This window comes from Trichechus manatus, unplaced genomic scaffold (genome assembly GCF_000243295.1).
Source record: "Trichechus manatus latirostris isolate Lorelei unplaced genomic scaffold, TriManLat1.0 scaffold00201, whole genome shotgun sequence".
Taxonomy (NCBI): Eukaryota; Metazoa; Chordata; class Mammalia; order Sirenia; family Trichechidae; genus Trichechus; species Trichechus manatus.
In genome coordinates, this window is record NW_004444137.1 from 2,182,307 (window position 1) to 2,198,714 (window position 16,408).

General features: G+C 45.8%; 1 protein-coding gene across 1 annotated transcript in view; it reads left to right on the forward strand.

The window, feature by feature from the left end:
- The window catches only part of ROR2 (receptor tyrosine kinase like orphan receptor 2), a 73,366-nt gene that overhangs the window by 54,848 nt on the left and 2,110 nt on the right, over positions 1-16,408 (forward strand). The window contains exons 5-7 of the mRNA XM_004387974.3: positions 4,623-4,937; positions 6,601-6,846; positions 10,690-10,892. Of these exons, the coding sequence (XP_004388031.1) occupies positions 4,623-4,937; positions 6,601-6,846; positions 10,690-10,892 (764 nt within the window). The remainder of the gene's footprint in view (positions 1-4,622; positions 4,938-6,600; positions 6,847-10,689; positions 10,893-16,408) is intronic.

A 16,408-nucleotide genomic window follows, 5' to 3' on the forward strand; every position in this document is an offset into this window, starting at 1 on the left:
GGGTTTGCCCTAAAATGTTCTCAGCTTGTATCTGTAAATTAGCAAATGCAAATAGCTTCGAATATACTTTTACACTCAATTTGGCCACGCTGTGTAGGTCCTAAGCACTGTGCCGTCCTCACAGAGTTGCCAGGGCCTCGGTCCCCAGGGCCAGCTCCCTGCTGCCAACCACGGCCCATGACCTTTGCTGAGATGTGCTTCACCTCAGCTCTGCACTTCCTGCCTCTTGTAAACGCTCTGAGCGGGGTCTTGTTAAAAAATTTCTGCGCTTGGTACCTGCTCTTTGGAGCAGAGTCGCTCACGGGCCTTCATTCCTCAGTGTTCTGGGGAACACAGGCAGGTCTTTGGGTATCTGGTTCACGGCTGAGAAAGCTAGCAGATGGTTTAGGAATGATGCTGCTCAGCCTCCACCTCTTCAGAACTTCTCAGGCCGCTTGTTAGCCCTCAGCGCACCACCGTCTACAAATTGATGTGTGGTCTTCCTTGTGGGAAAACCCTTGAGAGGTAAGAAAATTAATTAGACCAAAGACCAGCAAAGCACACCTCCTCCAGCCCCTGCTCTCCCCACAAATATACACCTTTCTCTGCCAACCCCATAAGGAACAAGAAAAATCTTTTGAGGCCGCCAGATGCCCCAGCACCTCAGGGTAATGGGATTCTCCCAGATGGTCGTTCTCAACCCCGGCAACACATTTAAATCAACTGGTGAGGATATGGGGCTCCCCAAGAGATTCTGGTGGGGGCAGAAGGGGCTGCAAAGGGCTGGCCTGGTAAGTGGGGAAGAATGAGGATTGAAGTTAGAAATCCACACAGGTGTCATTGAAAGCTTCTTCTAAATTAAGGGCAACCCCTGACCTTGCCTTTCATCCTCAGACTAGAGGTTCTTAGGTCAGTGTCCCGGAAGGGTCTGTCTGGCCATGCTAAAACAGAGCCCCCTGAGGCGTCAGTGCAAAATGAAAAGGCAGTAATGGAACATTCGGGAACCAGAAACGTGCCATCTTTGTCCAGTCGGAAAATATTTCGAAAACGTTGGTTATTTCTTAACTGGAAAAGCTTTATATGCCATTTAAAGCAGAACTTCTCAAACTTTTTTGGCCCACAGCATGCTGCAAAAAGTATACTTCACATCATGGTGTAGTCAGTATACGCGGACTTACCTTCACAGAAGTGAAACAACATTCACCTTTAAAAAGAGCAATGTACTTGGCATTTTCTCTCCAGTTCTGTTTCATCCAAGAAGAAAAGTCAGAAAAGTCAGTTGCAGCCCCTTAATACGAGCTGTGTACTCTGAGAGTTCCTACTCTCTTTTCCTGTATCATTTTTCACCCCATGTGCAGCCCCCTAAATGGGCTGTACATCCCCATGATTTACAAGCAGTGATCCAAGGCACGAGAGCCATTATTTCATCCCTCAATTATCTCTTCAGGAACTTTTTAAAGGATCAAACAACTCAGATATCCAAGCAGCTGGATTGTATACCATTTTTAAATAAAAGGCTAGAATGAAGATTCTCTAAATTTGTGGCTTTTTGAAAAAAGTAAATATTTGGAGGTAGTCCAGAGTGACTTATTTGTGGTTCAGACATTAAGAATAGCAAAGATTTTTTTCAGTCGTGGAGGTTTTCTCTTGGGAGAGCAGAATACCGCTTCCGTGTTCGAACCAGGGCTTCAGACTGGTTCCAACAGGTTCAGTCACGGCTGATGAAGCGAAACCAGAACAGATGTGAATTTTTAAAATGTGGGTGAACCAGAACCGTCACTGGAATGGGAAAAATCACAGGTCGAAGCCCTGGAATGAGAGACTTGGTGTAGTGAGCCCTTTCAGGAGCCCAATGCATGAGATTGGATTATTGCCAGGACTGAGGAAAGTAACATACATTCAAACCACGTGGGTCTGGCCGCCATCTTTGAGTGGGGCATTGCTGTTTCCAACTGTGCAAAGTCTGACAGGCAAGAGATTCGGTTGCTATGCAACGTGTATGTTGCCCTTGTATTCCAAGAGGGAGATTAAGTTTCTAGCAGGGCTTTGACCCATAATTTTTTCCTTTCCAGTTTACCCTAAATTTAAAAAATTCGGGTTTGTTCTGGTGTTGCTTCCCCGGTCATGACTGAACAAAGAAGCACTGGTTCAAAGCCCTGGTTCAAACTACACATCACAGGATTTCTGCGATTTTATAAGCTTTCCCACGGGACAGGCCCAAAGAAACCTTCATGTGACATTCAGAGTGTGGATGAAAATGAAGAAATGAGTTGTTTGATCTCCTCGGTGCCCGGAACTGTACTTTCTGGGGGATAAAAAGCACCACAAAGTAGATTTCCACCCATAGTCACCCCAGGTGTGCCAGAGTAGAACTGTGCTCTGTGAGGTTTTCAATGGCTTATTTTTTTCAGAAGTAGATTGCCAGGCCTTTTTTCCTAGGCACCTCTGGGTGAACTTGAACCTCCAGCCTTCCAGTCAGCAGCCAAGCGTGTTAACCGTTTACAACTGTTAACCATCCATTAATGAATTTTGAGGGAGGAGAGGAGAAACCCTAAAAGGTCAGCTGTGACATCCTGTCAGTTGATTGCCCCAAGAGGAATTACATATTGTGCATTCTTTAACAAGCTTTCCTTGTCAAGGCCTGCATATTTTTCAGCAGCCCTCTCCGTAATCACCCAATCCGAAATGATAGGATTGAACTGGGTTCAAAGCTCAGTTCTTCCACTAACTCTGAGAGACCCTGTACCTTAACCTCTTAACCTCTTTGTTTCTCAATATCACTGTCTGCTAAAAGGAACTAGGACTCTAGATGATGTGGGTAGACACTTGGCAGGGTGCCGGGCCCTGGATGAACTCAATGAACCTCTTGTCCAGGGCAGCGCCCTCTGCTGTCAGCTCATTAAATCAAATCCATTGCCTGGAAGCCAGATCCCGAGCCCAGCCAGCCCAGCTAGACGGCTCATGGACTTATTTAGAGGTCAAGCTAGTTTGTAGGCTCTATACACGCTTTCGGAAACCCTGGTGGCACAGTGGTTAAGAGCTTGGCTGCTAACCGAAAGGTCAGCAGTTCAACTCCACCAGCCGCTCCTTCGAAACCCTATAGGGCAGTTCTACTCTGCCCTGTAGGGCCGCTATGGGTTGGAAACGACTCGACGGCAATGGGTGTGATTTTTTTGGTTTTGGCAACAATGGGCTGAAGCCTAACAATGTTTGTGAGGATGGCGCAGGACTGGGCAGTGTTTCGTTCTGTTGTGCATGGGGCGGCTGTGAGTCAGAACCAGCTGGATGGCATCTCGCAGCAACACCGACTTGAATGCCCCAATGTGCAGCAGTCTCAAAGAGTCACTTTATGAAGCAGGTCTAGAAAGGACTAAGTAACTGCCATCTAGTACATAATACAGACAGATCTAGAACTGGGCTGCAGCCTGTAAACCCTGTTGCCGTCAGTCCCTTCTGACTCCTAGGGCACCAACCACCGGCCTTTTAAAAACAAACCCCCGCCACGTGTGGATGTCTCCTTGGACTGAGTGGTTGTAGTGCCACCTGCTGGCCATACCTGGTACGGCACATACAAGTCGGGGGGTGCTGGTGCAGCCCAGGTGCTAAATTCCAACGTCTCAGGGGTTACAGCGCCCTGGTTTCTCCCACTATCGGAGGGCACATGCTCAGCACGTGGGTGAGCAAAAGAGCCTCTCCTTCAGCTGCCCAAGTCATCGTAAGCAGGTCTTTTCTCTTAGTGAAGAAAGACAGGTAGACGCGGGATGGGACTTTTAGGGGCGGGTACAGGACGGGCAGGTGGGTTCCTTTGAGCCCTGACTGCTGAGGGTCTGGAGGGGAGGGCGTGCAAGCCTCCGACCCTTCACACTTTGCCCTCCTCCCACCAGTGTTCCTGCCTCCACACTCCAGTCCTGTTTCCGCTCAGGTGCACACACCTGGCGCCTGCTTTCTTCCCTCTTTCTCCCGCAGACTCAAGTTTCTCCCTTACCTGGTTCCTTCCCATCCCCTACAATCATCCTGTAAAATCTCGCTCCTTCAAAACCAACCCACCCACTTCGCCACCAGATCCTCCTCCAGCCACCCTGGTTTCTCTCACCTGTCCCCAAACCCCTCCAGGTGTGTCCTTCCACTCTGCACCCTGCCGCCTCCTACCACACGCCAGTTTTCAGCTTTGCCCACCACGCCCCCGAAATACATCCATTTCACCAAATGCCCCATTGGCGTTTCACCCCACCAAGTCCCCTGCTGGTCACCTGCTGCCAGCGCCCTACTTTCTCTTCTGTCTTCTGTATGCCTTCCGCTTGTAGACGCCACAGTGTTGGAAAGACCCCAGCTCCGTCCTGGGCCTCTTGTAGATCTCATCCAGGCCAGAGGCTTCCAGTAGCTTTCCTGTGCTTGCAGAATCCGCAGTGCATGGTCGGTGCTTAAGAAAGGGTTGGTGTACCAGACGTTGCAAGCATCCTGGCATGGAAGGCACATCTTGAGCCTGGTTTTCCTCTTTCTGACGTTTGTAAGCAAAGCCCTTTGATCCGGGACTGCCCGTGTCTGGTGCAAACCAGAGCTCCCAGGTGCTCCCTGGAGCCCTGCCCCGGGGCGGGGTGCGAGCGCGGGGCGCTAACGCGCGGTGGTGTCGCCTGTCTCCGCAGCGGCGTTCACCATGATCGGCACCTCCACACACCTGTCGGACCAGTGCTCGCAGTTCGCCATCCCGTCCTTCTGCCACTTCGTGTTCCCGCTGTGCGACGAGCGGTCCCGGGCGCCCAAGCCTCGCGAGCTGTGCCGCGACGAGTGCGAGGTGCTGGAGAGCGACCTGTGCCGCCAGGAGTACACGATCGCGCGCTCCAACCCGCTCATCCTCATGCAGCTGCAGCTGCCCAAGTGCGAGGCGCTGCCGCTGCCCGAGAGCCCGGACGCCGCCACCTGCATGCGCATCGGCATCCCGGCGGAGAGGCTCGGCCGCTGTGAGTGCCGCCGCGCGCCCCCTGCCGGCCGCGCGCGGGGACCGGGCTTCCCAGCCGCAGGCAGCTTGGCGTGGTCCCAAACGCCTGCGTGCGAAATGCCCATTGTGCTTTCCTTGTTAGATCCTGGAGGGCCCCATTCTGTCCGTTTAAACAAGACCCACTTACAGCAGGAATGCCACAGCCCAGGTTCCCTTGTCCTCATAAAACCAGTTGTTACTGAGTCGATTCAGACCCCGTGTGTGCCAGAGTAGGGTTCTCAGTGGCTTTTTTGGAAGTCGATCGCCAGGCCTTTTTACCAAGGCGCCCACTGAAATCTCCAGTCTTTTGGTTAGGGGCAGGGTGCTTGTACCATTTGCACACCCAGGAACTCCTATTATTCTAATCCAAAAAATCAAACCCACTCATAGCAACCCTGTAGGACAGAGTAGGACTGCTCCGTAGGGTTTCCATGTCCTTACCGAAGCAGACTGCCGCATCTTTCTGGTGGGTTCCAAGTGACCTTCCGGTTAGCTGCCGAGTCCTGGGCCACCAGGGCCCCTTCCTATTCTAACAGTCCCTGTTATCTAACAGAACTCCCTGTTCTAGTCAGCCGTCACTGGGGTTAGGAGCCATAGGGTTGGGGGCCATTCAGCCTAGGGTCACGCCCCAGCTTGGCCCCGTGCTTGTCTTGTGATTCAAGCCAGTCACCTCATTCAGCCTCAGATTTCACTTCCTTCATGTTACATGAGGTTGATAGTAGTACTAGCATTGAGCTGAAATGAAGATGGACTAAGTTAATATTTTGACACTTGGGGGTGGTTCAGTGATAGAATTCTCATCTTCCGTGCGGGAGACTTGGGTTTGATTCCCAGCCAGTACACCTCAGGTACAGTTACTACCCGTCTGTCAGTAGAGGCTTACGTGTTACCGTGATGCTGAACAGGTTTCAGTGGATTAAGACTAGGAAGAAAGGCCTGGTGATCTACTTCCAAAAATCAAATCACTGAGAAGTCTATGGGTCACAATGGGCTGATCCCGTTGGGCATGGGGTCGCCATGAGTGGGGCAACTTGACAGTAGTTATTAAGAACAACAATATCTAGGAAGTTCTTGGAGTAGTTCTTACAAATCGTTGTTTAACAAATGCGGGTCCCCGGGATCTGACTCATAGAAAGTTCTGGGTCTCCACCGTGGAAGCGCGCTGCTCCTGCCCACCTGTGGCCGAGCCTGTGGTCCTCACTGGGAAGTGACGGGTCTGTCTGTGATTGTGGGAAGGAGGGGTCTGAGAGTGGGGCCGGGCTGGGAACTGGCTCTCCTGCCTCAGCGTTCGGTTTTGCTTCTAGGAGGGCCAGCATGAGGGTGGGGTTGACATCACTCATGCTGGGGGTGGGGCCCAGAATGTGGGTGCCTGGTGGATCCCAGAAGTGGCTTCAAGGCCATGGAGTAACTGCTGATGGGTTTTCTTCCCCTGATGAGCCCTCCATTTAATTTGTGGGTCTGGGACTTTATTAAATCGTGGCTTTTCATGCGGCTTCAATCCTGTGACCTTTGAAAAACTTCAGTGTGGGAGCATGTTACAGCGGCTTTGTTATTTCTGAAATAGTAGAAGAAGGGTGGGGTCTGTGCCCCCCGAGGATGTCTTTCCGCCCTTGATTTCGGGCCTCCTAACACGTCTCCCCCTGCAGACCACCAGTGCTATAACGGCTCGGGCACAGACTACAGAGGGACCGCCAGCACCACCAAGTCAGGGCACCAGTGCCAGGCGTGGGCCCTGCAGCACCCCCACAGCCACCACTTGTCCAGCGCCGACTTCCCCGAGCTCGGAGGCGGACACGCCTACTGCCGGAACCCCGGCGGCCAGATGGAAGGCCCCTGGTGCTTTACCCAGAATAAAAACGTACGCATGGAACTCTGTGACGTTCCGTCCTGTAGTATGTATTCTCGATCTCTTTTTCCTTTTTTTGTTTAAGTGTTGACTGTTGGGTGCGCCCTGGTGGAGTGGGGACAGTGATACCCATTTTATCTCCGTGATGATTAGATGTTTTACATAAAGCTGTTTCGTGGGTGTAAAAGTAATGTCGGGTCATATAGGGCATTTTAAAATGTGAAAGAGTCTGAAGAATAACGTACAGGTCACCCCTAGTCTCACCACCAAACGTGAGTGCTGTTCCATCTGGGGGTGCTCTCATAACCTTTTCCCTGTGTATGAGTTTGGGATACTTAGTCTGGTATCTTTTTTTTGTTAATGTTATAGCATGCATATTTCCCAGTGTTAGTAAAAATGCTTCTCATTACACCTAGCTCCTTAGCTCTGCATCTGTTAACAACAACAACAAAAAAGTTGCCATCTTGTCAACTCTGACTCCTGGCGACCCCATGTGTGTCAGGGTAGAGCTGTGCTCCACAGGGTTTTCAATGGCCGATTTTTCAGAAGCAGATCACCAGGGCTTTCTTCCGTGGTGCCTCTGGGTGGACTCAAACCTCCAGCCTTTCTTTTAGCGGCTGAGCGCATTAACCATTTGCACCACCCAGGAACTAAAAAACCAAAAATAAAACTCCTTGCCGTCAAGTCAATTCTGACTCATAGTGACCCTATAGGACAGAGTAGAGCTGCCCCATAGGGTTTCCAAGGAGTGCCTGGTGGATTCCAACAGCCGACCTCTTGGTTAGCAGCCGAGCTCCTAACCACTGCGCCACCAGGGCTCTATCCAGGGACTAGTTGGGCACCAAACACCTGCTGCTCTCTGTTCACCCCTGACCGCAGCTTTTGAGCTTTCCACAACTTCTCAGTTTTAACATGTAGACTCAATAGAGTCGAGAGAAAATAGAATTCAAGTCTCTTAACAATGTTTCCTGCAAGTTTCTCTGTTAAAGTTATCGTAGGAGAAGGGCATGAGGTTAATGATTGAGCCCTTTTTAAAATGATGATTATCTCTTTGTTTCACTCATTTCTGTTTCACCAGCTCCAGTTGGTCTGGATAGCTGAGACTTGGCTTCTGTGTCTTATATTTTGGAACCTGGAGGCAGTGGGTTTGTGGGAAATTTCCACAAGACAAGTGGTAAAGAGAAATGAATTGGTGAAGCACACCAAGGCTCACTGTTCAGCAGGGAACCCCATCCCAGCGGTGTTACTCATACGGCTATCATCTGCCTTTACCCTCTTTTTGCTGAGAGTAACAACTGGTGTCAGTTACCTTCCTGACATGTAATTTGGCAGTTCCAAATTTGGCAGTCCCTTTGACTCAGCCATTCACATGCTGATTTTCAAGAATGTCTATTTATTGCACATTTTTGTGCAATTTACTGGATAAATTTTGAGAATAAAATTATCTGTCAATAGTTATGTAATAGTTTTGTCCCCTCTCTGGAATGCTGCAGCTGTTTAAAACAGTGAGACTTGCAAGGGAGGCTTCCCATGATGTCCTTTAAGCAACAAAAACAAGTTGTAGGGTGACAGCTGTGTTAGGTATGGTTTTTTGGTAAAAGAAAGAATAAGCAAAAGGTATGCATGCCTGCATGTGAGTACACACCAAAAACCAAACCAAACCCATTGCTGTCGAGTTGATTCTGACTCTCAGCGACCCTATAGGACAGAATAGAACTGCCCCACAGGGTTTTCAGGGAGCAGTTGGTGGATTCGAACTGCCAACCCTTTGGTTAGCAGCTGAGCTCTTAACCGCTGCACCACCGGTGTTCCTAAGTACACTCAGGCACCTGTAATTTGTGAATGACATTTTGGGAAGATACGCACCAAACTTTTAGCAGTGGTTTCCCATGATCTTCAGAAGTGTTCAAATATAAGATGTGTTTACAATGAGCAAGTATTACTTTTATAATTAAAAATAATGCATAAGGAAAGAATATTACATTGTTTTGCAATTCTAGGAATCTTATATTGCAGAAATATTTGCACCTATGGGGAAGAAATGCAGGGATAGTCATTGCAGAATTATTTGTCATAGCTAAATATGAAATGGATTGTTTATCAACAGGTGGTTGGATAGGAAAGTTGACACACATCCATACAATGAAATATTGTGCAGCTCTGAAAAATGTTTCATGGCTCTATATGGTCTGGCATGAAATACTGTCTTAGGTATTATTATTAGGCCATAAAACCACGAGAGAAAAATATAGATGATGTGATTCTATTGAAAATGAATCCTGTTTAAAATTCTATTTTAAAAAACCATAAGAAACTATTGCTTCTGTTATGCCAAAGTAGTTGAATATTGGTTATTTCATGCAGTTCAGCCTAAAATATATATACAAAGTTAGGGGGACACCAACTTGTTAACAATAGCCTTTGATGAAAAGGGCAATAAAGAATATTCACTTTCTAAAGCCCACATTTCTATACTCTCACCATTTTTACCACTAAGCAATTTAAATTTTAGAAAGCTAACTAAATGACCATCCACATGATTCCACAGTGCTCACATCTCTGATCTTGGTGTGAGGGACGTGGACTCCCCCACTAGCAATAATGAAGAATGAGCCAGAGTGTCCAGTGCCTCTTCCATAAAGGAACCTGCTTGGTGGGGCCAGGAGAGCTTCGTTTGTCATTTTATTTTGGGGGACAGAGAGGGACAAGACTCAGGTCAGAATAGTGTTTTTTTGTTTGTTTTGTTTTGTTTTACTAAGGTGACAGTAGAGTGTTCACGTGAGGCCTGATTTAACTGGTTCAGGTGTCACATCAACAAAAATCCCGTGCTTCCAGGTGGAGAGCTTGTTGTTCACTAGTCATAGGCGTGTCTACACCTGGTGTCATTATTTGGGTTGAGGAGAAGTCTGCTCCCAGGGACCCCGGTGGTTCCTTACGGACGTGGGAACGTGGCCATTTAGGTAACTGATCTTCTACCACCCACTGTCCTTAAATCACACCATCTACTCTTAAAATGGAGTTCCTTTGATGTGTTTGCCTGCTCTGGGTCGTCAAGCACCAGAGGGAGGCTCAGCCTCCACCCTGTGTAGCGGAACCCTGATCACCCTGGCCTCAGCGTGCCAGGATGGCCACCTGGTACCTGGGTTCTTCAGCGTGACACGGAGTGTGCCCTTCTGTGACTTTCTGCAAATCCTGTAGAGGGAGACAAAGTGTCACTTTTCACTGTGGAAAATAAAGGAAGAGATCTGGAAGCCGTAGTCTGATTGTACATCCTCACGTCATTTTTTAAGAATTCTGGTGCCCATGTTGAATATTGTATTGGATAATTCGTGGGGCTGCGGACTCATTGCCTCTCTTACATCAAATGCACTTTTAATTATTATCCTTAAAGGACATCTTCTCATTATGCACAAATTTGAAAAACACTAAAATGCTCAGTGATGAAAAGAATCGCTCGTATTCCTAGTACTGAGTTTCGTTCCGAGTGAAGGGTATCGGATGTGTTTCATCGGCTTGTCAGTGGCTAAGGGCAGTTTAGTAAAAGTTAAGTAGGATAGAACACCTATTTCCAATGGTGTTCATGCATTAGGAGAGAAAAGTAAATGTGGTTATTGTTAATATTTAATACTGATAACCTTGAGAGTTCAGTTTTTTTTTTTATGCCATCTATTCCAGTTTGTTTCCATAGTGGGCAGTTTTGGGTTGTGTTTCAAAAATGTACAGCAATATGTCCATTTTTAGGTACATTGAGTTGTGTTTTAGGTTCAGCATGCGATTTAGCCCGCTTGCATTTAAATATTTTAGTTGGAGATGGGGAGTGGGGCGGTGGAGGACTTAGAGTCACAAAGAGGACTTTTCTGAAAAATCATGAAACCCTTATTGTTCACAGGTCCCCGAGACAGCAGCAAAATGGGAATTCTCTACATACTGGTTCCAAGCATTGCGATACCCTTGGTTATTGCTTGCCTTTTCTTCTTGGTCTGCATGTGCCGGAATAAACAGAAGGCTTCAGCGTCCACGCCACAGCGAAGGCAGTTGATGATGTCACCCAGCCAAGACATGGAGCTGCCTCTGATTAACCAGCACAAACAGGTCTCCATGCTTATATATGTCACAGAGGCAGTTCCTTCATGTTTAACCTCTACCTGGTGATTGGTTACCTCTGTGCTCCCCAATAACCAAAGGACCAGTTGCTGTTGAGTTGATTTTGACTCATGGCAACCTCATGTATTTCAGAGTAGAGCTGTGCTCCATCGGGTTTTTTTTTTTTTAATTTATTTCATTTGCTGTTGTTGAGAATATACATAGCAAAACATACATCAGCTCAACAGTTTCTACGTGCATAGTTCAGTGAAGTTGATTACATTCTTCAATTTGTGCAACCATTCTCACCCTCCTTTTCTGAGTTGTTCCTCTCCCATTAACATAAACTCACTGCCCCCTAGTTTCCTATCTAATCTTTTGAGCTGCTGTTGCTGTTATCTGTATGATCCCATATAGATAGATTTTAAAAGAGCATAATATTCAAGGCAGACATTCTTTACTAGTTAAGCTAAACTACTGTTTGGTTTTGAGAAGACCCCGGGGGATATTTTCAGTGGAAGGTTTAAACATTATCTCAGGGCAATAGTTTCGGGGCTTCATCCAGCCTCCATGGCTCCAGAAAATCTGGATTCTGTCCGTAGGGTTTTCATGGATGTGACCTTTTGGAAGTAGATCACCAGACCTTTCTTCCAAGGCACCTCTGGGTAGATTCAAACCACCAACCTTTCGTTTAGTAGCCGAGTGCTTACCTGTTTGTGCCACCCATGGACTGCTTGATAGATGACACAGATTTCTTTTTAAACTGTTATTTCCTTTGCTGTATTTTCTCTAAAATTCATCAGGTTATCTGTGTCCTTAGAAAGTAAGTGGCAGGAGAGTTGGGAATTCACAGTTTTAGAGCCCTCGGGCTTCTCTCTCTAACTAGCCCAGTGCTGCCAGGGTGGGCCCAGGTTAACTGTGTTGACTAGTCAGATGCTTCAACGTTCCCCACGAGGGAACACAAAAAGATGGAGGCTCAAATTGCCTCCACAGTTTCAGCTTCAACGTGACATTTTTCAAGCCACTGGGAGCCAATTTCTGGCCAGTTTCTGGGTGGACTGGTTTTGCTTTGTTTTGTTTTTTAGGGAAGGATAGATTAACAGTGTTGGCTTGTTTGTTTTCTTTCCCTAAATTTTATTTATTTTGCTGTTGGGAATATACACTGCAGAACAGACACCAGCTCTACAGTTTCTACGTGTACCATTGAGTGACATTGATGACATTCTCGAGTTGTGCAACCATTCTCGCCCTCCTTTTCTGAGTTGTCCTCCCTCATGAACATAAACTCACTGCCCCCTAAGATTCTTATCTATTCTTTCAAGTTGCTATTGTCAATTTGATCCCTAGACAGTTCTTAAAACAGCAAAATGCTCAAGGCAGGCCTTTTCTGCTAGTTAAGCTAAACTATTGTTCATTTTTAAGAAGACTTCAGGGGATATTTTTGGTTTAAGGTTTAAAGATTATCTCAGGGCAATAGTTTCAGAAAGTCTGGAATCTAGACTTTCTGAAGTCCAGAGTCCATGAGAATTTCAAATTCTGTTCTGCATTTTCCTCCTTTTGATCAGGATTCGTCCATGGAATCTTTGATCAAAATGTTCAGTAATGGTAGCCAGGCACCATCCAGTTCTTTGGTCTCATGGCAAAGGAAGCAGTTGCTCACGGAGGCAATTAGCTGAACATTCCATATTCTCTTCCTGTTCCTGACTCCTACTTCCTCTCTTGCTCCAGGCCAATAGAGCCAATTCTCATGCCTTGGATGGCTACTTACAAGCTTTCAAGATCTCAGGCACTACACCACAAACTAGGAGGCTGAACAGAAGTACTAAACACGTTAGTAGGCCAGTTAAGTGGGATGTCCCATGAAACCATGACCTAAACTTCCAAACCAAGGAACTAAATCCCATGAGGTGTTTGGTTGTACGCAAGCAGCCTCAGCAGCTACTATTTTTTTTTTTTTTGTTATTGTTGTAAATACACCTATCACATAACTTCTGCCAATTCAGCTTCTTACAGGTGCACAACTTATTGACAGCAATTACAATAATCAGCTGTGCAACCCTACCCTTAATCAGCATGATTTGTTTTGTTAAACCCCCCTTTCTCCCTTCCTCCCACGCGTGGTAACCACTGATAAACTTTGGTCTCTGTACTTTGCCTTTTCTTGTCTTTTTATATAAGTGAGGTCATACAATATTTGTCCTTTTCTGATTCGCTTATTTTGCTAGGCATGATATCTTTAGGTCCCATCCATACCATAGCATGCATCAAGACTTCATTTCGCCTACAGGCTGAGTAGTATTCCATCATATGGATGTACCACACTTTTTGTTTATCCATTCATCTGTTGGTGGGCGTTTAGGTTGTTTCCGCCTTCTGGCTATTGTGAGTAGTGCTGCCGTGAACATGAGTGTACAAGTCTCTGTTAGTCTGCTTTCAAGTCTTTTGGGTGTATACCTAGGAGTGGAGTGACTGGGTCATATGGTAGTTCTATTTTTAGTTTTTTGAGGAAGTGCCACACTGTTTTCTGCAACGGCTGTACCATTTTTCATTCCCACCAGCAATGGATAATAGGTTCCAATTTCCCCACATCCTCACTAACATTCATTAGTTTCTTTCTTTTTTTTTCAGTCATTGCCATCCTAGTGGGAGTGAAATGGTATCTCATTGTGGTTTAGATTTGCATCTCTGATGGCTAATGATGCTGAGCATCTTTTCATGTGTTTGGTGGCCATTTGAATGTCCTCGTTGGTGAAATGTCTAGTCAAGTCCTTTGGCCATTTTATAATTGGGTTATTTGTCTTTTTGTTGTTAAGTTGTCAAAGTTTATATATATTTTGGTTATTAAATTCTTGTTGGCTATATGGTTTCCAAAGATATTGTCCCACTCGGTAGCTTGTCTTCTCATTATTTTGGTAAGTCTTTTGATGAAAAAGAAGTTTTTAATTTTTATGAGGGCCTATTTATTTATTTTCTCTTTTGCTGTTTGTGCTTTTGTTATTATATTAGATAATCCATTGTTAAAGGCTGGGCTTGACAGCATTGCCTCTGTTTGTTCTTCTAAGAATTTTATGGTTTTAGTTTGCACATTTAGGTCCTTAACCAATTTTGAATTTGTTTTTGTGTGTGATGTGAAGCACGGATCCTGTTTCATTTTTCTGCATGTGGAAATCCAATTTTCTGAACACCATTTATTGAAGAGACTCCTCTTTCCCCATCGAATGGACTTAGCACCCTTGTCAAAAATCAGTTGACCATTGATGTGTAGGTTTATTTCTGGACTCTCAATCCTATGCCATTGATCTGTGTGTCTGTTGATATACCAGTACCAAGCTGTTTCGATTACTGTATGTTTTAAAATGAGGAAGTGTGAGTCGACCTACTTTGTTCTTCTCTTTCAACATTGCTTTAGCTATTTGGGGCCTCCTGCAATTCCATACAATGTTGAGGATTGATTTTTCTTTTTCTGTAAAGAAGGCTGTTGGAATTTTGATTGAGATTACATTGAATCTATAGATTACTTTGGGTAGTATTGACATCCTAATATTAAGTCTTCCAATCCATGAACATGGAGTATCTTTCCATTTATTTAAATCTTGTTTAATCTCTTTCGGTAATGTATTATAGTTTTCATTGTACAAGTCTTTCACATCCCTGGTTAGATTTAGTCCTGGGTATTTTATTCTCTTAGATGCTATTTTAAATGGAATTGTTTCCCTAATTTCCCCTTCAGATTTCTCACTGATGTTGTCTAAAACCTCAACTCATTTGTTTGTTGACTTTGTACCCTGCAACTTTGCTAAATTCCTCTATTAGCTCTAGAACTTTTCTTGTGGAATCTTTTGGGATTTTCTTTGTACAGGATCATATCATCCATGAATAGAGATAATTTTACTTCTTCTTTTCCAATCTGGATAACTTTCCAATCTGTATCACTTTCTTTTGTCTTATTTCTCTGACTAGGACTTCTAATACAATATTGAATAGAAGTGGTGAGAACAGGCATCCTTGTCTTGTTCCCAGTTTCAAGGGGAAAGCTCTCAGTCTTTCTCCATTAAGTATAATATCGTCTGTAGGCTTTTTATATATGCCCGGAGTCATATTGAGGAATATCCCTTCTATTCCAATCTTCTTTAGGGTTTTAGAAAAACAGTTTTCAAAGACGTAAGAACACAGACCACCACTGAAGGGTGAGCTCCATTCTTTTATTTATTTATTCATTTTATTGTGCTTTAAGTGAAAGTTTACGGTTTAAGTCAGTTTCTCATACATAAATTTATACACACATTGCTATGTGACCCTAGCTGCTCACCCTATAATGTGACAGCACACTCCTCCTTTCCACCCTGGATTTCCTGTGTCCGTTCAACCATCTCCTGACCCTGTCTGCCTTCTCGTCTCACCTCTGGACAGGAGCTGCCCATTTAGTCTCATGTATCTACTTGAGCTAAGCAGCACACTCTTCACGAGTATCATTTTATGTCCCATAGTCCAGTCTAATCTTTGTCTGAAGAGTTGGCCTTGGGAATGCTTTCAGTTCTGGGCCAGCAGAAAGTCCGGGGGCCATGTCTTCTGGGGTCTCTCCAGTCTCAGACCATTAAGTCTGGTCTTTTTACTAGAATATGAGTTCTGCACCCTACTTTTCTCCTGTTCCATCAGGGACTCTTTGTTGTGTTCCCTGTCAGGGTGGTCATTGGTAATAGCTGGGCACCATCTAGTTCTGGTCTCAGGCTGATGGAGTCCCTGGTCTTTGTGGCCCTTTCTGTCTCTTGGAGCCCCATTCTTACGACTTTTTATGATGGTGAGAATACACTGAAATATAAAATGAGAAAACACATCACAACCGAGCCAACTTAAGTGAAAAGAAGCGTATGTTAATTGCAAGCTTTGGGGGGAAATCATTCCTGTCCTGGCCTCAAGGAACTTTTCAAGGTGGTCAGGGAGAGAGTCAACCCATTCAACTCTTTAGCCAGGAGGTCACTGAGTGTTTGCTGGGGTGGGACAGGGCTGGACAGCAAGGAGACTACAGAGCTCCCCAGGACTGCGTAGAGGCCAAGGAGCCTTCAAGAAGGACTCCGGCTAGACGCACAGAAGGAGTGGGATGTCCTAGAGGCTGTGAGGTGCAAGTCCTGTGGAGTTCTGTGTCACCTGTGTAATACTCCTGCCAAAAGGCACCTAGTCAATTCTAATCAAGAGGGAGCTGAGGCAGGTTCATCAAGGGACCATCTGTAAAACTGGCTAGGACTCTCTAAAGAGGACTATATCCTGACAGAAAAAATGTTGGGGGACTTTTACTGTGGAGTTCATAAAAGACACTGTGCCAAGAGTCCCTGGTGGAGCGGAGGAACTGTGGGGTGCAGAACTCAAATTCTAGTAAAAAGACCAGACTTAATGGTCTGAGACTGGAGGAACCCCAGAAGGCATGGCCCCGGACTCTCTGTCAACCCACACTAAAACAGTTCCCGAGGCCAACTCTTCAGACAAAGATTGGACTGGACTGTGGGACATAAAATGATACTCGTGAAGAG